Below are 26675 nucleotides of genomic sequence, written 5' to 3'. Positions count from 1 at the left end.
AGGAATCGCTCGATCGAGTTCAGTTAACATCCATCGATCGATCGCTCGGGTTCAGTAACGCGTAGCCTGCAATGCAATCACTCGGGTTCAGTTAGAGCCCAATGCCTTGCTCGGGTTCAGTTAGAGCCAACGCCTCGCACACACATGCGTACGTGTATGAGAGAAACGCGCATCGCTCGGCCCCCGACCTACCACCGTAACCGGGAACTCCCCGAAATTTTCCTCCCCCTCGCTTCTACCATAGTTTTTTCCGTCATGGATGGCCCAAAGAATGTCATGCAGCTGCGTCTCCGGCCCTCCCAGGACGAAAAGCCCATTTTCTGTCATGATTTATTGTCATAGAAGTAGGAGCCCACCACATCTATGATGATACCAGGTTTTGTCACATTATCGTCATAGAAGTGTCATATGTATGACAGAAAAAAAATTCATTCGGCCCAAAATGTCACGGATGTGTCTTTTTTTGTAGTGCAACCGGCGCTGCCGGACCCCGAGGTAGGACTTCGTCGGCTGTCGGGTCCGAGGGAGGACGGGGAAGTCCTCGAACCGGCGTAGGGGCGCGGCGGCGGGCATATTGGGGGACCGGCGACGGCGGGTCAGGCCTGCGGAGGATGACGGGGACACCTAGGCGGCCACCTCACCGGTGTCGGGTGAAAAGGCCGTGTTAAACCTCTTTTTGGCCATTGGCTTCTCGAGCTCCCCGACACACAGGCAGAGGTTCAGGATGGAGGCGCTGGCGATGGCGGCGGCCTACCAATAGTTTCAAGGGTTGTGTGTGTCTATGTGAGCGGAGGTTTTGGGGTGTGTGTGGAGGGGGGGCAAGGTTGTGTTTGAGGAAATATTGCGGCAACTGAAAATTTTACTAGGCGGGAGTAACAAGGCGGGGCTACTGAAAATTTGGATCAAGAGCGAGCAGATATTTTTGACATTGCGAGGGATGCAGAGGTGGGAGTAAAATGCCGGGGCTATTGAAACTTTGAATCAAGGGACTGAAGCAGAGCGGGAGTAACAGACATCGCACACGGTCCGCACATACTAATCGTGTGCTATCAAACATTAAAACCTTATAGACGGTAGATATTTTTGAGATTGCGAGGGATGCAGAGGCGGGAGTTTTTGGCGAGTGAGCTAGTGTGCTTGACACGCCGGCTGTGGACTGTAGCCGATGCACCTTCTCGCGTACTATACACTGACGGTGCTCCAAGATATTTTGTACTACATCTCACACGGTTGGTGATAATAAACTATGTGGGATCTACTTGATTTGAATTACAAAATGGGGTCACAGTGGCAATGGATGCTGTTTGAATTGCTAGGCCATTTATCTGTAGTGAACATGCAACTATATGTGTGTCGTAAAAGAATTGGAATTATTCAGGGTTCGTTTGGACATTTTATACATTAAACCGGTTTCCTAGCCATTTCATGTGCACAATTCAAAATTAAACAACATGCACATGCTCCGGTGCATACAAATTGGTTGAAAAATCAAATTTATGTCCTTCAGTGCATGCTTAGGTCCCATGCAATAAATGGGAATGAATTTTTCGGGGTTTGTTTGGCCTTTTTTATACATTAACTGGGTTTTCTAGGCATTTTATCTGCATAATTCAAATTTGAACTACAATCACATGCTCCAATGCACCAAAGTTGGTTGAAAAATCACATGTGTGTCCTTGGGTGAATTTCTAGGTCCCATGCAAGAGATGGGAATGAATTTTCAAACACCAGGGCATTGTTGATTGCCAGCAAAACGTTGAGATACCTGGTTTTTAAATTCTAGTAAATCTAAAACTCGTCTGTAATTCATGAAACTTGGCATGCTATCATGGAGCGGCATCAACATGCGGTGGTGAAAATTTTGTCCCATTTAGGGCAGGTTTGGGTATAAGCTTCTCACAAACCAGAGTTTCTCACAACAAGCATGATGGTTTCGATAAGGAACGTACCACCTTTGGGGACGGGACAATATCCATTGCCTCTTATTGCTTTCAAAAAATTTCTAGTGTCAACATAGAACAACGGGAGTGTTGTGTTTAATCTTGGAATTTTTCGGGGTTCGTTTGGCCTTTTTTTATACATTAACTGGTTTTCTAGGCATTTTATGTGCATAATTCAAATTTGAACTACAAGCACATGCTCCAATGTACTAAAGTTGGTTGAAAAATCACATGTGTGTCCTTGGGTGAATTTCTAGATCCCATGCAAGAGATGGGAATGAAATTCAAACACCAGGGCACTGTTGATTGCCGGCAAAACATTGAGATGCCTGGGTTTTAAATTCTAGTAAATCCAAAACTCGTCTGAAATTCATGAAACATGGCATGCTATAATGGAGCGACATCAACATGCCGTGGTAAAAAAATTGTCGCATTTGGGGCAAGTTCGGATATAAGCTTCTCATAACAACCGCGATGGCTTCAATAGGGAACGTCCCACCTTTGGGGATGAAATGATATCCATTGCCTCTTATTTCTTTAAAAAAATTAGTGTCAACATAGAACAACAGGAGTGTTGTGTCAATTTTTGTGATTTTTCGGGGTTCGTTTGGACATTTTTATGCATTAACTGGGTTTTCTAGGCATTTTATGTGCATAATTCAAATTTGAACTACAAGCACATGCTCCAGTACACTAAATTTGGTTGAAAAATCTAATCTGTGTCCTTGGGTGCATGCTTAGGTCCCATGCAAGAGGCGGGAATGAAATTCAAACACCAGGGCACTGTTGATTGCCGACAGAATGTTGAGATGCCTGGTTTTTAAATTCTGGTAAATCCAAAACTCGTCCGAAATTCATGAAACTTGGCATGCTATCATGGAGCGGCATCAACATGCCATGGTAAAAAAATTGTCCGATTCGGGGCAGGTTCGGGTATATGCTTCTCACAAACCAGAGCTTCTCACGACAAGCATGATGGTTTTCGGTAGGGAACGTCCCACCTTTGGGGACAAAACGATATCCATTGCCTCTTATTGCTTTCAAAAAATTTCTCGTGTCAAGATAGAACAGCAGGAGTGTTGTGTCAATTTTTGGGATTTTTCGGGGTTCATTTGGACATTTTTATGCATTAACTAAGTTTTCAATGCACTTATGTGCATAATTCAAATTTGAACTACGTGCACATGCTCCAGTGCATATAAATTGGTTGAAAAATCGAATATGTATCCTTGGGTGCATGCTTAGGGCATGATACGTCTCTGTCATATCTACTTTTCCAAACATTTTTGCCCTTGTTTTGGACTCTAACTTGCATGATTTGAATGGAACTAGCCCGAACTAACGCTATTTTCAGTAGAATTGCCATGGTGTTATTTTTGTGCAGAAATAAAAGTTCTTGGAATGACCTGAAAATCAATGGAGATTATTTTTGGAATATATAAAAATACTGGCGAAAGAATCAAGGCCAGGGGGCCACACCCTGTCCATGAGGGTGGGGGCGCGCCTACCCCCCTGGGCGCGCCCCCTGCCTCGTGGGCCCCCTGGTGCTCCTCCGACCTAAACTCCAACTCTATATATTCGTGTTCGGGGAGAAAAAAATCAGGGAGAAGGATTCATCGCATTTTACGATACGGAGCCGCCGCCAAGCCCTAAACTCTCTCGGGAGGGCTGATCTGGACTCTGTTCTGGGCTCCGGAGAGGGGAATTCGTCGCCATCGTCATCATCAACCTTCCTCCATCACCAATTTCATGATGCTCACCGCCGTATGTGAGTAATTCCATCATAGGCTTGCTGGACGGTGATGGGTTGGATGAGATTTATCATGTAATCGAGTTAGTTTTGTTAGGGTTTGATCCCTAGTATCCACTATGTTCTGAGATTGATGTTGCTATGACTTTGCTATGCTTAATGCTTGTCACTAGGGCCCGAGTGCCATGATTTTAGATCTGAACCTATTACGTTTTCATGAATATATGTGAGTTCTTGATCCTATCTTGCAAGTCTATAGTCACCTATTATGTGTTATGATCCGTCAACCCCGAAGTGACAATAATCAGGATACTTACTAGTGATGATCGTAGTTTGAGGAGTTCATGTATTCGCTATGTGTTAATGCTTTGGTCCGGTACTCTATTAAAAGGAGGCCTTAATATCCCTTAGTTTCCAATAGGACCCCGCTGCCACGGGAGGGTAGGACAAAAGATGTCATGCAAGTTCTTTTCCATAAGCACTTATGACTATATTCGGAATACATGCCTACATTGCATTGATGAACTGGAGCTAGTTCTGTGTCACCCTATCTTATAACTGTTGCATGATGGATCGCATCTGACATAATTCTCCATCACCGATCCATTGCCTACGAGCTTTTCATATATTGTTCTTTGCTTATTTACTTTTCCATTTCTACTGTTACAATCACTATAAAATCAAAAATTGCTACTGTTACCTTTGCCACCGTTACCACTACTATCATATTACTTTGCTACTAAATACTTTGCTGTAGATATTAAGTTATCCAGGTGTGGTTGAATTGACAACTCAGCTGCTAATACTTGAGAATATTCTTTGGCTCCCCTTTTGTCGAATCAATAAATTTGGGTTGAATACTCTACCTCGAAAACGGTTGCGATCCCCTATACTTATGGGTCATCAAGACTATTTTCTGGCGCCATTGCCGGGGAGCATAGCTCTATTCTTTGAGTCACTTGGGATTTATATCTGCTGATCACTATGAAGAACTTGAAAGATCAAAGAACCAAGATTTTTCCTCAACTACGAGGGGAGGTAAGGAACTGCCATCTAGCTCTGCACTTGATTCACCTTCTGTTTTGAGTAAACTTGTGACACCTACACCTGCTATTCATTCTGATATGTCGCATGTTATTGATGATGCCACTTCTACTTTGCACGATACTTATGATGAAACTACTTCTATGCTTGATAATATTGTGCCACTAGGTGGATTTATTGATGAACAACTTGCTAGGGTTAGAGAGAATGAAATTATTAAAACTGATAATATTGATGAAAGTGATGATGAAGATTCTCCCCCTAGATGTGAATTGCCTGTTGTGCCTGAGGTTTATGTTATGGATGAAGAAACTGCTAGAGAATTCTTAGCTTGCAATGATAGATCTGATCTTAAGAAATTATTAGCTAAGCTTAAAGAAAAGTCTTTGAATGCTAGAATGAAATATGACCCTGCTTTTGCTACTTCACCTATCTTTATTACTGATAAGGATTATGATTTCTCTGTCGATCCTGAGTTAATTACTTTGGTTGAATCTGATCTTTTTATGGCTATGAATCTAAAACTGTTGTGGCACATCTTACTAAATTAAATGATATAGCCACCCTGTTTACTCATGATGAGAAAACTCGCTATTACTTTATCCTTAAGTTGTTTCCGTTCTCATTAAAGGGTGATGCTAAAACATGGTTTAATTCTCTTGATCCTGGTTGTGTGCGTAGTCCCCAGGATATGATTTATTACTTCTCTGCTAAATATATCCCCGCTCATAAGAAACAAGCTGCCTTAAGGGAAATATATAATCTTGTGCAAATTGAAGAAGAGAGTCTCCCACAAGCTTGGGGGAGGCTTCTCCAACTACTTAATGCTTTGCCTGATCATCCTCTCAAGAAAAATGAAATACTTGATATCTTTTATAATGGACTAACCGATGCTTCCAGAGACCACCTAGATAGTTGTGCTGGTTGTGTTTTCAGGGAAAGAACAGTTGATCAAGCTGAATTGCTATTGAATAATATGTTGAGTAATGAAAATGATTGGACACTTCCTGAACCAACTCCTATAAGCCAACTCAGAAGAAAAGGGGTATTCTATTTCTCAGTCCTGAAGATATGCAAGAGGCAAATAAATCCATGAAAAAAAGGTATTAAAGCTAAATATGTTAAGAATTTACCACCTATTGAAGAAATACATGGTCTTGATAACCCGCATAGGTAGTAAAGGTATATTCTATCTATAGATTTGATGAAGGCGATATCCCTCATTATAAGTCTGCTAGCCAATGCTTAGATGAGTTTGATAATTTTATTGTTAAACAAGAAAACTTCAATGCTTATGTTGGTAGACAATTGAAACGCAATGCTGATATGCTTGAACACTTGAGTGATTATATGGCTAGTGTTAAAGGTGAACTTAAACTTATTAGTAAACATGCTTCTATGGTACCACTCAAGTAGAACAAGTACTTAAGGCTCAGAATGATTTGCTCAATGAATTAAATAATAAGAAAAATGATAATACTATTAGAGTTATGACTAGAGGGGGTAAAATGACTCAGGAACCTTTGTATCCTGAGGGCCATCGTAAGAGAATTGAGCAAGATTCTCAGAGAACTAATGTTGATGCACCTATTTCTTCTAAGAAGAAGAAGAAGAAAAACGATAGGACTTTGCATGCTTCTAGTGAACCTGTTGTAGACACACCTGAGAATCCCAATGATATTTCTATTTTTGATGCTGAAACACAATCTGGTAATGACCATGAACCTAGTGATAATGTTAATGATGATGTTCATGTTGATGCTCAACCTAGTAATAATAATGATGTAGAGATTGAACCTGATGTTGATCTTGATAACCCATAATCAAAGAATCAACGTTATGATAAGAGAGACTTTGTTGCTAGGAAGCACGGTAAAGAAAGAGAACCATGGGTTCAGAAACCCATGCCTTTTCCTAATAAACCATCCTAGAAAAAAGGATGATGAGGATTTTGAGCGCTTTGCTGAAATGATTAGACCTCTCTTTTTGCGCATGCGTTTGACTGATATGCTTAAAATGAATCCTTATGCTAAGTACATGAAGGATATTGTTACTAATAAAAGAAAGATACTGGAAGCTGAAATTTCCACCATGCTTGCTAATTACACTTTTAAGGGTGGAATACCAAAGAAACTTGGAGATCCAGGAGTACCAACTATACCATGCTCCATTAAAAGAAACTATGTTAAAACCGATTTATGTGATCTTGGAGCCGGTGTTAGTGTTATGCCTCTCTCTTTATATCGTAGACTTGATTTGAATAAGTTGACACCTACTGAAATATCTTTGCAAATGGCTGATAAATCAACTACTATACATGTCGGTATTTGTGAGGATGTGCCTGTTATGGTTGCAAACGTTACTATTTTAATGGACTTTGTTATTCCTGATATTCCCGAGGACGATAGTATGTCGATTATCCTTGGTAGACCCTTTTTGAATACTGCAGGGGTTGTTATTGATTGCAACAAAGGCAATGTCAATTTTCATGTTAATGGTAATGAGCATACGGTACACTTTCCGAGGAGACAACCTCAAGTCACAGTATCAATTCTATTGGAAATATTTCAACAATCACTATTGGAGGTTTTGAATTTCCTCTTCCTATTGTCAAGAAGAAATATGATATTCTTATTGTTGGGGACATGCATATCCTCGTTGAGGTAGCCTAGTGTTATTCGAAAATTCTCCGGCTTCATGTTATTCAGAAAGAGTTTGTTAACAAGACTTGATCAACCTTGTTAGTGGATTCCTTTTGATGAGCATGAGATGGATGAATTTAGAAAACACCACTCTTTGTACCCTCTTTTTACCTTCTGTTATTTATATTAAATAAAGCAAAAATAATATTTTCTATTTGTTTTTTGAATTATCCTTGCAATAAAAATACCCTGAAAATAAAAGTTCTCCAAATGCCCTGAAAATTTAATACTCCCTCTGTTCCTAGATATAGGGTGTATAGTTTTTGGCACGGAAATTAAAGAACGCACGTGGAGTGAAAATTTCACAAGTTTTGGGCGAGATTACACCTGACTAATTGACAAGAGGAAATAGAGGAGCTTGCCCGATATAAGGAAATGTAATCAAATCCCTACAAAAATTATCCAAATGAGTGGTGCAATGCAATACACCTTATATTTCGGACTTTTTCTCAAAAAATCTATACACCTTATATCAAGGAACGGAGGGAGTATGATTTTTTCTAGAATATTTGAGAATATCTGGCATCGAGAACACACCAGGGGGACCCACCACGTGCCCACGAGGGTGGAGAGCACGCCCACCCCCCCCTAGGCGCGCACCCCTGCCTCATGGACCCCACGTGGGTCCCCTCCACTTATCCTAACACCCACACACTTCGTCTTGCTCCAGAAAAAATCATCCACCAGCTCAAACCCGTGTTCTAGCTCATCTTGCTGCCATTTTCGACCTCCTTGCTCAAAGCTCCATTCACAAAACTGCTTTGGGGGATTGTTCTTCGGTACGTGACTCCTCCAATGGTCCAATTAGTTTTTGTTCTAGTGCTTTATTTATTGCAATTTTTTGCTGCTTAGGTGACCCTGTTCTTGAGCTTGCATGTCAAATTTATGTGGTCAAAAGTATTTTTAATGCATCATATGGCCTCTAGGCACTTGTAGGAGTGGTTGCTATCAATCTTGTTGAGTTTGGTTCACTTTTATTTTAAGTTACTAAAAATTTCAAGAATTTTCAGAAAAAGATGAAGAGATTTTTGAGGGGCTCATCGAGCCGAAGCTCGAAGGATAAGCAAAGTGAAGAGAACAAGAAGCCCAAATATAATCTCCCTCGTACTGTGGAGGCCTCACCGACTTCCTCCACGACCGGCGTGAACAATATCTCTTACTCACCAATATTTTTGTGCAAAATTTTCATTTCCATGCTAAGAGATCACCACCTTCGGTGGAATTTTATTTATATGATGAGCATAAGGAGATGTCACTTTATGATTTTTGTCGGGTTTGTATGATACCCTTTGCGGGCAGCATAGAGGAACCGCATCGTAACGATGTGGAAAGGTTTATGGATATGATTGCTATAGGGGAAACTAGGAAGTTTCCGATGCAAGAATCACTAGCATACATTTTCCTGTTCAGCGTTACTTCGCAATATTTGCTAGTAGATGTGTAATTGGTCGTGGGAACTGCGAAAACCTTAGTGCCCCTGATATTGTTATTTTGCGCCATGCCATGTTTCGGGATACTACTTTCAGTTTAGATGCTATTGTTGCTAAACGGTTAAATCTGAACCGTACAAAGGGCCCCGTCCTCGGAGGTATCTTTGCCTCGCGCCTTGCTGCACACTTTAACATACCTATCAGGAATTTTGAGAAAGAGGAAAAGTTGCTGCCTCCTATTGTTCTAGATTATAAGAGTATGGTAGCACATGAGTTTATTGTTAAGGATAAGAATAAGATACTTAAGTACAAATTAATATTTGGTAAAAATTATTGCGAGATTATTACCTTGCCTGCGCCCTCTTTGTTTAACATATTTTCAGGCACGTACCTATTTTGCCTGAGGTCATTCATGCGTACTGGGGCCAGATGTCAGCTGCAGAGCCTGAGCCGGAGCCACCACTTGATCCTTATTGTCAGTCTATTTATCAGTGGGATCCGGAGGAGATCGCTAACCAGTGGCACCCAGAGGACACTCCTCCATACACCGGAGAGGGCCACTTTGAATCTTGGGCATAGACCAACTTAGGCCAAAATCCTAAGCTTGGGGGAGTGCGTATCTCTCACCGACATTACATTCACGTTTACACACTCATGCTAGTTGTCGGTGCTCATACTTTTTCATTGTATCATCCATGCTAATTTAATTTATTTTTAAGATTTCTTCTTGTGTGTTCGAAAACCTTAAGAAAAACCCAAAAAATAGTTGTAGCTTTTAACTAGTTTACTTTCCATGCCTGTAGTAGTAATTAAAAGAAAACCCAAAAATATTTCTCGTTCTTATTTTGCTTGTTGGGAACTTTCCCGTTTAAATAGTTTTATTTCCTTTCTTTTCCTTGGGGCCGAGAGGAGAAGACCATAATGAAAATGTTGAGTGCTCTCATATGCATTATTATTGATCTAACAAAGAGCCCATATTATCTTGTCTTCTCTCTTGAATTGAATGCTTGCAGATTCCATCTTAGTCCAATGCACGTGCACTATTATTATTATCCACACTATTCGGTCGTGCAAGTGAAAGGCAATAATGACGATATATGGTGAACTGATTGAGATGAGAAAAACTGGTATGAACTCGACCTCTCTTGTTTTTGTAAATATGATTAGTTCATCGTTCCCGATTCAGCCTATTATGAATGAAACATGTTTGCAATGACAATTAGAGATCATAGTTACTTATGCCATGCTTAATTAGCTAGGAGTTTATAATGGTTTACCTTGCGTGCCAACATGCTATTAAATGGTTGTGATGTGGTAAGATAGGGTGGTATCCTCCTTTGAACGATTCGAGTGGCTTGACTTGGCACATGTTCACGCATGTAGTTGAAACAAAATCAACATAGCCTCTATGATATTTATGTTCATGGTGAATTATATCCTACTCATGCTTGCATTCAGTGTCGATTAATTTTAATGCATGTTCATGACTGTTGTCGCTCTCTAGCTGGTCGCTTCCCAGTCTCTTTCTAGCCTTCACTTGTACTAAGTAGGAATACTGCTTGTGCATCCAATTCCATAAACCCCAAAGTTATTCCATATGAGTCCACCATACCTACCTATATACGGTATCTACCTGCCGTTCCAAGTAAATTTGTATGGGCCAAACTCTAAACCTTCAAATAAACATTCTGTTTTGTATGCTCGAATAGCTCATGTATCAACTAGGGGTGTCTGTATCTTCCATGCTAGGCGGGTTATTCTCAAGAGGAGTGAACTCCGCTCCTCACTCATGAGAAAATGGCTGGTCACCGGGATGCCCAGTCCCATGCTCAAATCAAATCAAAATAATTGCAAACAAAACTCCCCCAGGATTGTTGTTAGTTGGAGGCACCCGTTGTTTCGGACAAGCCATGGATTGATGCTTGTTGGTGGTGGGGGAGTATAAACTTTACCATTCTACTTGGGAACCGCCTATAATGTGTGTAGCATGGAAGATATCGAGATCTCTCGGTTGTTATGTTGACAATGAACGTATACCGCTCAAAATATTATTCATCTCTATTTCAAAACCGAGTTCTAGCACCTCTACAAATCATTGCTTCCCTCTACAAAGGGCCTATCTATTTACTTTTATGCTGAGTCATCATCCTATTATTAAAAAGTACCAGTTGGAGAGCACCGCTGTCATTTGCATGTATTATTGTTAGTTTACATTGAGTATGACTTGACTGGATATCTTTTACCATGAATTACAATTTTCAGTCAGCCCTTGATCTTCAGGGGTGCTCTTCATTTATGTTTTGCAGTCTCAGAAAGGGCTAGCGAGACACCATCTTGTTATATCATATTATGATTGTTTTGAGAAAGTGTTGTCATCGACATTTATTATTATTGCTCCCTAGTTAATTATGTCATTGATATGAGTAAACATGAGACCTAAATGTTATTGTGAATATGGTTAGTTCATAATCTTTACTAAAAACTTGAATGTTGGCTTACATATTTGCAACAACAAGAGCAAACAGAGTTTGTAAAAGTTTTACTTTATCACTTTTAGTTTGTCAACTGAATTGCTCGAGGACAAGCAAAGGTTTAAGCTTGGGGGAGTTGATACGTCTCCGTCGTATCTACTTTTCCAAACACTTTTGCCCTTGTTTTGGACTCTTACTTGCATGATTTGAATGGAACTAACCCGAACTGACGTTCTTTTCAGCAGAATTGCCATGCACTACAAGAATCTGGTACTTTGACATCAGCCATGGCGGACGGCAAAGGCTAGGATGGCGGACGGCAAAGACAGGGTCAGCAAAGGCCTTCTTTGCCATCTGTTTTTTGCAGCGGATGGCAAAGAGGCCTTTGCCATCAGTGGCGGACGGCAAAGGGCACGACTCTTTACCATCTGCTGGCAGACGACAAAGGGCACGGCTCTTTGCCATCTGCTGGCAGACAGCAAAGGCTGCAGGCTCTTTGCCATCTGTTGGCAGATGGCAAAGAGACCAAATAGGCATTAATTCTGTTTCTTCTTATATCAATTCATTTTCACAGAAAATCAAACACAATCAAACACAGACTATATGTATGACCAATATAGCATATCCAACACATATTATCAATACTCATGAACACATATATATCCAACACATATCCATGAACACATATCCAACACATGTTACCAATATATAGTCATGAACACATATATATCCAACACATATCCATGAACACGTATCCAACAAATATTACAAGGAATGGTCTAAAACTAAATATCTATTTTCCTAAAAACTATCTTATTACTAAGATCTTCTCTGGATCTTCTTCTTTTCTTCCAACCTGCATAACAAAAACACTAAGAAAGAGAGAATGGGTTAGGAGTAGAAATGTAGCATTTCACTTGGTGAAATGCAATGCTGTAGGAGCCAGTACTTGAGATCAAGATAATCTTAGTTAAGATCCTGATTTTCAAAGTGATCTTAATTAGAAAGCCAAATAGAGTAAACCAATACCAAAGAGCCAAAGAAGAGAACCAGCCAAGGACCCAATCAAGAAGCCACCACAATTAGCAGTAAGTTAAATGCCAACACAAAGACCACTATCAGTACTAGCTCCAGGAATTAAGCCAACTAAAAACTAGTGATTAAAGCCAAAGATTAGACTTCATCACCACAATCAGTTTTGTCTAGTGACAATAGGTACATGTCACTGTGCAACGCCAAAAACAAAGCTAATAGAGCCTCACATCCAACAAGATCAAGAGCTATGCATTAGAGAGATCAGGAGGGGAGCAAGGAGAAGCTCACCAAAAGGAGTTGTAGCCGAAGCAGGATGCAGCCACACCATCAATATGGTGTGACCAGCATCACAACCAACACCACCACAACAAGCCGGAGCTTGCCAGAGAGCACCACAATGGCGGCGCCAGTGAGAGCACGGGCACGAAGGCGCCAACCAGGGGCACCGCAGCACGGAGGCGCCACCCGGGGGCACCACCGCGCCACGGCACATCCAGCACCACCAGAGGATCCTCACGGCGACCGGACCTAAATGCGGTCCGTCCACTTTGGTTGCACATGCCAAATTAGCGATGAATGAGCTACTTTTCCCGCATAGCAAGCAAACACTCCATTCAATAGAAGAAAGGCCGGTTTTACAGAAGCAAAGATTAAAGGTAGAGTGTTCAGAAGCAATGAATGATCGATTTGGCATAAGCAGGACCAAACCAAAACCATGGCAGAAACTAAATTGACAACACATGATGATGCCTCCGAAGTAGATAAGGACAACACAAGTTTTACCTATACACAACACAACGATCACTATACGAAATAGTAAGCATTTATAGTTTCCTTATGTTTGATTGATTGACACTCATTATTAACAAGTTAAGTTAAATCCCTGTAGCATATGTAGTAAGGACCCTATCAAATCGAGCTAACCACGGCAGCCCTCAAGAAGAGTAAACCGATTTATGGCACAATTATAGAAGTGAACAACTGAGTCCTCCTCAACCGTTATTGCATATGCAGCAAAAACAAGATTGATAATTTTTCTTGTTTGGTTTAGAACTTGAGTGGACGGGTGCAAGGCAGGAAAAGAAGAAATCCAAGAGGGGAGGAGAGAAGGGGCGGACCTGGATGGCGTTGGGGCAGTGGTGGAGCTGCGTCCTCCACGGCGTCCTTCCCGTCCATGGCTTCCCGGCGTGATGGATCTGTGAGGGAGAGGAGACGCGACGCGACGCGGTGAGAAAGAGAGGGATGGATGTGACGAGGAGGAGTGAAGAGACTCACCTGAGTCACCGGAGCAACACTGGAGCCACACCGGCGATGTGGTGGCCGAAACCCTAGCCGCAGGGGAGGGTCACGCGTGGTCGCTGGAGGACGCGCGAGTCAGATCTGGTCGGAAGGGATGGAGGAGTGGGGCGAGGGGGTCACGTGGGTGTGCTGGGCGGCGTCGAATCCCGTCGGAGCTCGCCGAAATCGGCCGCCGTAGGTGCTCGCGCGAGGGAGAGGGAGAGACGAGCGGGAGAGAGAGAGAGGGGAGAGAGAGAGAGAGGAGGTGGGGGCCGTGCGGAGAGAGGGGAGATAGAGAGAGGAGGTGGGGGTCAACGATTTTCTTTGTACCCGCAAAAAAAGAGATAGCCCCACCTCTTTGCCGTCCACCAGCACATGATAAAGATTCTTTGCCATCTGCTGGCAGACGGCAAATAATTGGCTGATGGCAACTGGCATCTTTGTCGTCTGTCAGTTCTTTGCCGTCTATTTTTTGCAAGCAGACGGCAAAGTGCCTCTTTGCCGTCCGCCAGCTGACGGCAAAGAACTGGCAGACGGCAAATAAGCTGATTCCAGTAGTGATGGTGTTATTTTTGTGCAGAAATAAAAGTTCTTGGAATGACCTGAAAATCAACGGAGATTATTTTTGGAATATATAAAAAATACTGGCGAGAGAATCAAGGCCAGGGGGCCCACACCCTGTCCACGAGGGTGGGGGCGCGCCTACCCCCCTGGGCGCGCCCCCTGCCTCGTGGGCCCCCTGGTGCTCCTTCGACCTCAACTCCAACTCTATATATTCGTGTTCAGGGAGAAAAAAACCAGGCAGAAGGATTCATCGCTTTTTACGATATGGAGCCGTTGCCAAGCCCTAAACTCTCTCGGGAGGGCTTATCTAGAGTCCGTTCGGGGCTCCGGAGAGGGGAATCCGTCGCCATCGTCATCATCAACCTCCTCCATCACCAATTTCACGATGCTCACCACCGTGTGTGAGTAATTCCATCATAGGCTTGCTGGACGGTGATCGGTTGGATGAGATTTATCATGTAATCGAGTTAGTTTTGTTAGGGTTTGATCCCTAGTATCCACTATGTTCTGAGATTGATGTTGCTATGACTTTGCTATGCTTAATGCTTGTCACTAGGGCCCGAGTGCCATGATTTCAGATCTGAACCTATTATGTTTTCATGAATATAAGTGAGTTCTTGATCCTATCTTGCAAGTCTATAGTCACCTATTATGTGTTATGATCCGTCAACCCCGAAGTGACAATAATCGGGACCACTCTCGGTGATGATCGTAGTTTGAGGAGTCCATGTATTCACTATGTGTTAATGCTTTGGTCTGGTACTCTATTAAAAGGAGGCCTTAATATCCCTTAGTTTCCAATAGGACCCCGCTGCCACGGGAGGGTAGGACAAAAGATGTCATGCAAGTTCTTTTCCATAAGCACGTATGACTATATTCGGAATACATGCCTACATTGCATTGATGAATTGGAGTTAGTTCTGTGTCACCCTATGTTATAATTGTTGCATGATTGATCGCATCTGACATAATTCTCCGTCACAGATCCATTACCTACGAGCTTTTCATATATTGTTCTTTGACTATTTACTTTTTCGTTGCTACTGTTACAATCACTATAGAACCAAAAACTACTACCGTTACGTTTGCCACCGTTACCACTACTATCATATTACTTTGCTACTAAATACTTTGCTGCAGATATTAAGTTATCCAGGTGTGGTTGAATTGACAACTCACTGCTAATACTTGAGAATATTCTTTGGCTCCCCTTGTGTCAAATCAATAAATTTGGGTTGAATACTCTACCCTCAAAAACTATTGCAATCCCCTATACTTGTGGGTTATCAGGCCCCATGCAAGAAATGGGAATGAATTTCAAACATGAGGGCACCGTTGATTGCTGGCAAAACATTGAGATGCCTGGTTTTTAAATTCTAGTAAATCCAAAACTCGTTTGAAATTCATGAAACTTGGCATGCTAGCATGGAATTGCAGCCGACATGCTGTGGCATTTTTCGTGTCCATTTTGAGAGAAGGCGCACTCGAATAATGACAACCAACAAGCATTTTGAAAAAATAGCTGCCACTTTAATATCTCAAATGTTTGTAGAATTCAAACCATGTGCGTTATGTTAACCATTCACGTGACGCCACGTGTCTTGGTTTTAATGGCTGTAGGAGGTGTCGTGCGGACAGCTGCTTGACCTTGACTGAACAGGAGGCGTGCGAGCGCAGTCCAGTGCGCGGGCTGACTGGGAGGCATGCAAGCTGTCCTCCAATGCGCAGGCTCACCGGGAAGCGTGTGAGTTGTATGCTGCGCAGGCTCACTGGGAAGCAAGCCCTTTGACTTCCATGGCCGCCCGCCTTCCTCTCCATTAATGGCGCCCGAGCCGCTGTTTAATACGGGCGGCCTTACTATTCATCTCCCATTCCCCTACCTCCCGCAGACCTCCACCAACGCCATGGCGCAGAACGATCATTTGCCACTAGTCTTCAAGTTTGGTGAAGTCGACTCCGAACCGGAGGAGATAGAAAATAAGGAGGAATGGGGCCTCATGGACATGGCCCAGAACGAGCTAGCTGTGACGGTTGCTGCCCCCGCTCCCATCCCAGCTCCCATCCCCGCACCCGCGCGAGCGACCATCCCCGTAGCATTGACGGGCTGGTCGCCGAGCACTATCGCAGAGCTGGAAGCCGCGAGCGTCAGCGAGGTCTCCGCGGACCCACGTGAGCTCGTGTACATGCCAGCGCCAGCGCCCGTGCTCGTGGCCGTGCGCACCCCTCCACCCACCGTGGCGCCGGCCCCGTGCGTTTGGCTACACCTGTCGTGCCTGTGCCCGTGCCCGTGCGCGCGCCCCCCTCAGCGACATGGGACGTTGTCGATGACCGCTACCTCTCATCGGCGCCAGTTGCCGTCCTCCCGTGCCCCGCCCGTCGATCGCGCGACGACATGATGTTTGATTTACAAGTGAAGAACATTTTATGCTACCTTGAAGACTTCAACAACGGCGTCCCGGAGGACGACAATGACAACAACAGCGCGGCACGTCGCCTCCACCGCCGCCGGAAATATTTTTTTGGTTTAATATTGTATCTCGAATTCTCAATCATATGAATATAAATTCGCAGTGTGGCTGAATGAAAGATATGGTTTGAACAAACTTGCATTTTTCTCTCTTAATGTACAGACTTATCAAACGATTTGCTTTTGAAAAAACGTCAATGGTTTTCAAATATAAAACATTCATCGCAAACGTTTTAGTTAGAACACCCGGATGCAAACCGACAGCTTCCCTAGGAAGCCAAGGGAAAATGTGTCGAGCAGGATTTCTGCACCCCTATAACGCAAACGGTTGTTTTGCATGACCCGTTTGCAACCACGTACAAATAATTGGGTAAGATTTGCATATCTGCCATTTGTGGTATGTTGCCATTTGTCAAACTGGAAAGATTGACATTTGTTTATCTAGTAACATTCCCATTTGTCAACCTTGTAACACTGCAATTTGTCAAAATATGCAGCTAAAAATCACTAGCACTATCTAATTTTTGCAACTAAAATCACTAGCACTGTTCATATGGACACCAATACAAAGTGGCATTGTACTTTTTTCTCATCCAAATAGAAAAATAATATATGTGCCGCCACGCGACCCGTGTGACGTGTGAGCATGCATGAGTTGATGGGACGCATATGCAAATGTACCATTCATTACATACAACAAGTCATCAACACACAACAACAACGAGGATACATGTTGGATTATAGATTATTTCCAACAAAATATTCTAGTAAAGTAAAGTTTTTCTCACACAACAAATAACAAAGCGATGAAATGAACTTCAGCTCAACTAATCCTCGGCGTTGGAAACGCTTGCTTTGAACCATAATTGATTCTCTAGGAAGGGCCAGTTATTGTCAATCTCGAGACCAACGCAGGACTGATCATCCAGGTTGAAGCGACCTATATCAGGACGCATATTGTGATAGCTAGGGTAGGGAACCATAGCAATGTCCAAGATATAGATATAGTTGCTTCTCATAAATGGTAGTAATGTTGTGTCAACAGCAGCTGGATCGCCTTTTACCATCATTGGATAGTTTTGTCCAAGGAAGAGCGAGTTTTCTCCAAGACTATCAAAATTGAACCAGGGAGAAGGAGGTGTTGGCGCTAGTACACTAGTATCCATCTGGAATACCCTGTAACGGATGTTGGAATAGGTCTGATAGTGCGACCATGGGAGACAACACCTGCTTCGTTAGTAACACCAGTAGTGCCATGTATACATACAAGAAGAGGTGATCCATCGGAATAAGTTGTCAAGCGCCACTGAGTATATGGGTCCTGCTCGTCCTCATGCTCGTGATCATCACCATCGTCATCTCCCCCTTGGTTATAAAAATTTTCAAGTATAGATGGTGGAATGTTCACAAAACCTTGGAAACACAAGAAGGTTAATTAGTACGGTGATACTAACTAGCATGCACGTGGATGAAACGATTCTAATTACGGTGGAAGACAAACGTACCGAAACAATAAGGATCCCATGCAAAAACAGTGCCACGAGTGGTGGCATCCAACACAAGACGCTCGTATTGAATTGCATCATAGTACTCATTCGTGTATAGAAATTGATTTTTGAGCAATATCCATCCATCTGTGGAAGCAGAGACAACAACAAGCTTGTCGAAGATAGCAACAACATCATAGTTCTTGTATTCCCAAGAGGGGGTGGGAACTCGAGAAATTACTATCTTCCGTAGATGACAGTCATGATGATCGTATCTGAACGTACGTAGATTATCTGTGTGCTGAACCTCATGGCAGTCTGAGATTTTTGGAAGTGGAACCCGGTGATGAGTGTACACATTCACAAGTTCCCACTCGCAGTTGTTCCCAATATAAACAACCCAATCTCCATTTGCGCCAGCCCACCTTACCCTTAAACGATGGCATCTTAACATCACACGTATCATTATCAAGCGGCATCAACTTGCACAAGGCAAGGCTTCCATCGTCCTCGACACGGCGAGCGGGGTGGCGAAGAAGATAGGGGAGATCAAACCGCTCCCGAACCCTTGGGTTCTTTGTAATGATCCTATTTGTTGAGTCGAGAATGGTCTTGTACGAACCTGCCATGCTAGCTGAGGTGATGACGTCGCACCGATCAATGAATTCCTCCACCACGTCATCTTTCAGATCGGGGCAAGAATAACGGGGTCGTTTCCGGCCTGTTCCCTCCATGGAGAAGAAGATCGAACAATGGCAGAAGGAAGGGTGAAGGCAAATGGAGGGAGGAAGAGCGTGCGACAGCAGTTCCAAATCGAGAGGGAAAGGCGAAGAGGTGGTGGACGGTTGCCACGGTACAAGAAGAGGCTAGTGGGGAGTGAACGGTTGCCACAGAGGTCACACACTGACGACAAGGCCGAGTGAACCGCATGCCGTATATCGCACACACCTTGATCTGGCTAACAGTTTCTTTTGTGTTCCCTAATCACAAACAGTTCATCCGAGTGAACCGTATGCTGTATATCGCACACAACTTCATCTGGCTGCCCGTTTCTTTTGTGTTGCCTAATCACAAACACTTCGTCCGAGTGAACCATATGCTGTGTATCGCACACGCCTTCATCTGGCTGTCCATTTCTTTTGTTCCTCCTTATCGCAAACAGTTAATTGAACTAAACTAAAATCTGAACCGTGTTTGATGCATCCGTCTTTGCAAATGTTTTACATATTTTTGACGGTTTCCATACACCACCATTTGCGATGATTGCATTGCACACAGTTTCTCGAAGGGTTTCTGATCGTAGTGTCGCGTTAGCAGCATCATGCATTAGTGTTTCCTTATCAAGTATCTTGGTATCCCTCTACACTATGACAAGCTAAGGAGAGACGATATTCAACCTTTGATAGATAAGAACCTTAAACAGATAGCAGGTTGGAGAGGGGAACTACTCTCTTATAAGGGTAGACTAGTACTAGTTCAGGCTTGCTTAGCAAGCATACCATTTTACCTCATATCTTTCTTTAAATTCCCCAAGTGGGCCATTGAGCTTATCAACACTCAAATGGCAAATTGTTTGTGGAATGACTTTGAAGGAAATAGGAAGATCCATCTAGCTAATTGCAGAATGATCTGTATGAAGAAAGATTTTGGTGGTTTGGGTATCCCAAATCTTCAAGAACTCAATATTAGTTTATTGGGCTCTTGGATCAAAAGATACCATGAGGATGAAGATAAGCTATGGAAGAAGGTGATTGACCATAAATACAACACTAGGAACCCAAACATATTCAACTGCCATTCTACCCCCTCATCATCCAGGTTCTGAAAAGGAGTGCTGGAGGTAGCCACAACAGTTAAGTTTGGTTTTAGATGGAAGGTTGGTGATGGGGGTAAGGTGAGATTCTGGGAAGACACTTGTTGGTACATCTCTCCTGGCAATCCAATTTTGGCCCCTGTAATGTAATCAGATTTTGAAATATATTAAAGATATCTGGGATAATGGCTAGATTAAGCTCACTTTTAGAAGGAATTTTTCAGATAGCATGGTGGAGGACTGGCTCCAACTAGTGGAAATTGTGCACAGTCTAGTGCTTTCTGATGAGCCTGGTGCTTTAATTTGGCAATATGAAAGTAATGGGAAATACTCCAACAGTTCTCGCTACCACATTATTAACTTTAGAGGGGTCAAACCTATTTACATCCCTGTTGTTTGGAAGTTACATGTTTCCCTAAAATTCATGTTTTTTCTGTGGTTGGTTTCTCATAACAAGATCATGACTAGAGACAATCTCAGGAAAAGACAGATCATTAAACCTTTGGATTGTGTTTTTTCTCTAAGGATGAAACTGCTCATCATCTCCTTTTTGATTGTGTAGTCACTAGGTTTGTGTGGGAAATCATTAGAGAACATTTCAAAGTAGATGTAGGAGCAGATTATTTGTCTGTTGCCAGATTTTGGCTCTCAAACAAAAAAGACCCCCCCCCCTAATGTAGACTGTGTAGTAACCATGTGGTGCATATGGAAACTTAGAAATTCCGTTATCTTTAACAATGCCATATGGATCTCTGTCAAACAGGTTTTAGGGATGATGTTGAGTTTGACCAAGATCTGGGCGATACTGGTCCCGAAACAGGAGAAAGAAACCTTAGGGGACTTCTTGAGGTACTTAAAAGAGAAAGTGAAGGCGCGTCTAACCATCAAGGGTGGCTGAGCAGAGACAAGTTGTGCATTGCGAGCAGGGATTCAGAGCCGGGCTCACGCACATCCACTCCAAACAAGTTTGCTTTGAATGCTGGGATGTTCATCCCTTCATCGGTGCTTCAGCTGACGTGATCTCCACAACCAGCTGCAACCCCTCCGCTGAAGGCCAGGAAGGCTCTCAACATCTTTGAGTTGTTCTTCACCTGATGTGGGACTCCCCCTCCCCCCCTATAAATTAAGATATAATGATGCAATAAACTTTGTCGCCAGTTCCGAATCATGGTTTATTGTAAAATGTTTGATCTCGTAGTAGCTCTCTGGTAGCTTTGTGACAGGAAAAGGTCTAGCTTTTTTAGGAGTAGAACTTTTTTGGTTTTTTCAGCGATCTTGCTACTATCTGAACATGTGGTTTCGTTATATTCAATATAATGGAGCCAAGGATCGAGTCCCTTTTTACCTAAAAAGAAACTCATTTGGCTCCGTATATAGTTTATATTATAGAATCTCTAAAAAGACTTATGTTTAGGAATCGAGGAAGTACAATGAATCAGGCTGCAAAATAGTTACCACGCGACACATGCGATAAGCAATTCAAAATATTCAAAATATTGAGAAATAGGAGTAATTGTTCTTCTCCTTGTAAAAAAAAGGGAGGGTTGTGCAGAGAGTCTGCATTCTCTTCTTCTTCTTCTCTCTTGCCGGCTCCGACAGAGGACAAACTTCCAAATCTCTCTCGCTGCGGGCGGGCGGGGATGGAGAGCCCCACATCGGCGGCGTCGCGGGTGGACTTCTACGGCTTCCTCGACCGCATGCGCCGCCCGGAGGCCGCCGGCCTCTTCCGCTCCATCAAGAGGTCAGTCCCTCCCTCCCCGCCCCCCCTGCGTGGATCTGATCTAAAACCGGGAGCTTTACCCCCCGCAGCTTCCTCGCCTCCCTCTCCCTCGAGGAGCCCAGCGCTGAGGCCGACGGCGGCAGGGTCCAGGCCTTCTTCGCGGAGATGGAGGCGGCCATCCGGGGCCACCCGCTCTGGGCCGACGCCACCCACCAGGAAATCGACCACGCGCTCGAGGTCTCACAATCAGTTTCCTGTTAGCTTTTTATTCAGCTTTGGGGATCCTCGCATCGCATCGCGTTGGACGACCGGACTGATTAATTCTGTGCGCGCCAAGCAGGGCCTCGAGAAGTACATCATGACCAAGCTGTTCGACCGCACCTTTGTGGCGTCGCCGGAGGACGCCGCGGCAGACGCCGAGGTCTCGGACAAGATCGGCCTCCTGCAGCGCTTTGTCAGGCCCCATCACCTCGACATACCCAAGGTCCTCAACAACGAGGCTTCCTGGCTGGTGAGCCCATGTGCTCTGTTCTCACTGCTCATTTAAGTTTATATTACTGATGATTATATTCAGAATATACCTGTTGAGTCATGTGCCATTCAGTTGGTTCATCAGTATCTTTAGTTTTCTGATGGTAATCGTTCGAGTCATAGAACCAATGCCCAAGCTAAACGTGTTGATGCACATTGTCATTCTAGATTGCAGTTAAAGAACTACAGAAGATTAATTCCTTCAAGTCCCCGTGGGAGAAGCTTCTCTGTATGATGAGCTGTTGCCAAGTCATCAATAACTTGCTGCTAAACGTGTCCATGACAAATGACCGGACGCCATCTGGGGCTGATGAGTTCCTTCCCATTCTCATTTATATAACCATCAAGGCAAGCTTCTCGTTGTAAATGTCTATTCTTGCCCCATTGCCCTCATTCAGACTTATAGTCTCTAAATGACTGGCTGCAGATTATTGAGCCGAAAATTGTTGTTTGGACTTGGTTGCTTAGGATTTATGGTGATCCTTGTGGATAGATATTCTGACATTGTAACTAGTACTATACAACTAGGCTCGCTGGTTCATTTTCTTTGTGTTTGTTCAATTATCGTTTGGTTTTCGTTGAGGTGCCAACTATTTTCCTTTGTTCATCAAATTTCAGTTGACAAAAAGGCTGGAGATAAACATTGAACCTTCAATTCCCATTTAGTCATATTTCTTTTAACTGTGAAAAGGAGTTCCCATTTTAGTCATTCCTTTTAACTGTGAAAAGGAGTTACTTCAGTTCCCAGCCATGTGCCCACTGTGAAATAAATATGTCGTGATCTTACAGTTGAAATTGATTGCAGAATCATTTCTCTTTGCTGCTGTTTGTTGTTACTTGATGTTATTTTTTTCTGCATCTTTACTTTTAATTTTTTTAAATTTTATTTTTCCCTTGATTTCACTAATGAACATGAGTTCTTACGGGCTAGGGAGCATATGAATTGCCTATGTCTTGGTGATACTTTCAGTGGTCTACTCAGGCACTCCTAGGACCCATTGCAGTTCCATGTTTTTATGTTTTACTGAATTGAGTAACTGAAGCCACCTGAAAAACTTATGCAGGCCAATCCTCCTCAGCTGCACTCAAATCTGAAGTTTGTTCAACTCTTCAGAAGAGAAACTAAGCTTGTTTCAGAAGTTGAATACTATCTCACAAACCTCATTTCAGCAAAGATGTTTATAATTAATGTTAATGGCCAGTCACTATCCATGGAAGAAAGTGAATTTCAGAAGCATATGGAATCTGCAACACTAGGTACTCAAATGTCTGTTGCTGGCCCTAGTAGTCCACAAGGGTTAGCTACATCTACGAGGGGGTTACAGAAGCAAATTGATGCAGAAGGTCTGTTCCTTACCATTTCAGCTCATTTGAAACAGATATTTTTAGTATAAATTTGGATTTGAGCTATCAGCTTTCCCCATGAGCATAACCGTGTTGCTTCATGTCCGAGAACCAGTTTACCTAGTGACTTGCATATATACTCATAGCCTTTAATTTTCATTTAGTAGCTGTGTTCTTCTTCCATCTACTTGAGGATTTTTTATTTTTCTTTCTTTTGTTGCATAATCACAAATTTTCAGTGGACATTTAGCAGGTTCAAGATTCCCTTTTATGGACTCGGAAACTGAAAATCTGACGCCAGTGGAACTCAAGCAGTTACATGGGCTCTACAGGAAGACAGTGACCAGATATACACTGTTGTCTAAAGCCTTAAGAAAGTTATCCATAGATGAGGATCAGCTCCTCGCATCAGTAGATGATTCATGAACTGATGCAAAGATTATTATTATTTTTGCCACTTGACCGTTTCAACAAAAAACAAGGCAGGGTGGGAGGAGGAGATTACATACGTCGTTCAAGTGTCCAAACATGGTATCAAGACCTGGAACCGCATTCATGTTAATGTTGTCCCTCGATAAATAAGCCCAAGACTGCGGAAACAATATCAGAATTCAGGATCCATGTCCAGGGGGTATCAAACAATGCGATACAAATGGATGATCATTTGGTAATTGATGGCCGGCTGAACGAGTTATCAACTCACTGGACGCTAACGATGCAGCAGGTCAGCAGCAGCTCATGTATCTGGATGTCTGGTTAGGACACTTGCCAAAGCGTTGTACAACAGAATCGGGATGCAAGCTTTCATTTGAGTTTCTGAAAAGCGATATGAAGAGCCTTCTCCTTGACTTGTTATCGCACCCCCACCAGGAGAAACAGCCGCTACCTGCCAATTGGGAGCTTGGCATCAGCGACATTAAGATCATCTGCATGATAAAAGGTACTGTTGACCCAGCTTCCTGAGTACATGTTAACCAAGCAAACATCAATTCTGCCATTAGCCTGACATGGTTTTTTGCTTGTTAGTACTGATGTACAGTAGTGACAGCTGCTCTCTTGCTTTAATTATTGGTAAATTAGTTGTAGTTTGTACTGTTTTGAATTTGATTGAGAAGTTAAAACCATATGGTATGAAAAGGGGACGCATGGCTAGTCTGTTTTGTTTTCCGGAATAAATGCTTTGCTTCATTTTTATTTGGTAAACAATTCAGAACATCTAATCCCATTGGCCGCTAGAAAGGGAATGTTCAATTCTGGCCTCCCATGTCGCCATGGCAGTCCTCATGGGCAAAGTGGATCCTGCCCGCTGCGACGTCGTAGACGAAGCGCGTGTTCACTTGCTGCATCGCGCCGATGATGGTGATGTGCTCGCTCGGCATCACGGTAAGGCAGGCGTCTTGATGGACGAGGACGAAGAGCTGCTGTGGCCGGAGCACTAGGTCATCGTCCAAGTGCAGCGTCACCGTCGGCAGGTGCTCAAGGCGGCTCGAGTTGCGCCACGGAAGCAGACGGAGTACTGGTCGCGCTCCACTTTCGGCAGCCCCAGCCTCCTGGCGTGCTCTTCCACGACATGCACCAGGAGGTCATATGCGGGCTTAATCATCACCGTCATGCCCGTCCCGGGATCGATCACGCAACCGTTGGACCACCTGCCGTCGTGCAACTTGTGGCGCTGGAACAACTCCTTGATACTGCCATATGGCAGTATCAGGGGCATCCCGGCGACACTGACGCCTGTGAGGCCGACGTGGTAGGGGCTGAACTTCGGGTCGGTCATGCGCATGTAGAGGATCTTGGTGCTCCTCATGTGGCCCGTGGCCGGGACGTCGGCGCCGAACCGGAGGAAGTCGTGCCTGTTCGGATGCCCGGGCCCGAAGAGGCAGTAGGAGAAGCCGCCGTCGTGCCCGTGCTGGTGGAGCCGAGTCCAGATGAGTGACGGTCTCTGCTTGCCCAGGCCAAGGACGCCGGCGAGCACTTCGTGGCTGTGGAACCCCGTAGTGGTGTGCGCGCAGCCGATGACGACGCCATGAACTTCCGCGTCGTCCGCGAAGGCGACGGTCTCGTTGATGAGCATGCCGCTCACGCGCGCACCGTCGAGGCGGGTGGCTCGAAACTTGCACTCTTTGCGCGTGGACGGCCCATTGCACAGGGTGCTCACGCGCGGAACGCGGCGGACCGATGGCGAGGCCGTCGGGTTGAAGAGCGGCGGCACCTGTGCGAATGGGTGCGCGATCGGCACGCACTGCATCCATGTCAGGCTGCTGGCCGTGTCCAGCTCTAGGTCGTACGTGCGGCGGCCGTGGCCCGTCCCGACGGTGGTGGCCACGCTGTACGTGAGGCCTCTGGGCCCGCGAATGTGCGGCCGAAGCGCGGTGGTGGCTGCGGCTGCCTCGTCCAGGTGCAGGAAACCGTCGCCGTCGATGTGCATGGTGCTGTTCCAGCCGGTGCTGGGGACCAGGCGCAGGCTCAATCCTTCCTGCGGCGTGGCGTGCCATTGTCAGCAGCGGCAGGATGGAGGAACGTCACAAGCAAGGTGAGCATCAGCGGGAGGAGGATGATAGCGCGCGTGTCAGGCTTGATGGTTGCAGCAACGCGGTCTGTGACACTAGCTAGAGCACCTAACTTGTTGGTTTGCATGCAACCAAGCCTTCCCTTCCCTTTTATACATCGAAAAGAGTTTGGCCGCATTAACTATATAGTGAGAATCCCTTTTTTCGATTTGCATATCTCTTGTACACTTTTATGCAGAAGATACTCATGAATTAACTTATGTAGTGAGAATCCCTTTTTTTCGGTTTGCATATCTCTTGTGCACTTCTATGCAGAAGGTACTCACGAATTAACTCATGCTAACATGAATTCAGCATGGAAGTGAAGGGCATATGCAATGCATTTGCTTTATTCTTAGTGAGTTAATTTGTGCAGGTATAGTTCAATGTTGAGCAAAGGATTTGGCTGCATTAATTGTGTCTTGAAAATCCCTTTTCAGTGTTGAGAAAGGGATTTGGCTGCATTAATTATGTATTGAAAATCCTTTTTTAGATTTGCATATCCCTTGGGCTATCCGAGCGACAACTGACAAGATTATTGAAAGGCAGG

The 26675-nt window shown here is 44.0% G+C and overlaps 1 protein-coding gene and 1 pseudogene across 3 annotated transcripts in view; one reads left to right on the top strand and one right to left on the bottom strand.

Moving 5' to 3' along the window:
• Positions 1-21551: 21551 nt before the first annotated feature.
• Positions 21552-26675, top strand: part of LOC119287461 (vacuolar protein sorting-associated protein 9A-like) — a 7115-nt gene continuing 1991 nt past the window's right edge. The window contains exons 1-6 of one of the 3 annotated variants that reach the window (XM_037567010.1): positions 21552-21722; positions 21791-21938; positions 22042-22212; positions 22401-22580; positions 23297-23576; positions 23830-24516. In XM_037567010.1, coding sequence (XP_037422907.1) covers positions 21622-21722; positions 21791-21938; positions 22042-22212; positions 22401-22580; positions 23297-23576; positions 23830-24002 — 1053 coding nt within the window. In that variant the 5' untranslated portion in view covers positions 21552-21621 and the 3' untranslated portion in view covers positions 24003-24516. Of the gene's footprint in view, positions 21723-21790; positions 21939-22041; positions 22213-22400; positions 22581-23296; positions 23577-23815; positions 24517-26675 lie in introns of those variants that run through there. The other 2 variants (XM_037567009.1, XM_037567011.1) reach the window with 2 other exon arrangements.
• LOC119287460 lies at positions 24824-26667 on the bottom strand (annotated as a pseudogene).

Source organism: Triticum dicoccoides, chromosome 4A (genome assembly GCF_002162155.2).
Source record: "Triticum dicoccoides isolate Atlit2015 ecotype Zavitan chromosome 4A, WEW_v2.0, whole genome shotgun sequence".
In the NCBI taxonomy this organism is placed as follows: Eukaryota; Viridiplantae; Streptophyta; class Magnoliopsida; order Poales; family Poaceae; genus Triticum; species Triticum dicoccoides.
Note: the sequence above shows the minus strand (reverse complement) of the source record. Positions and strands in the feature narration are given on the sequence as shown.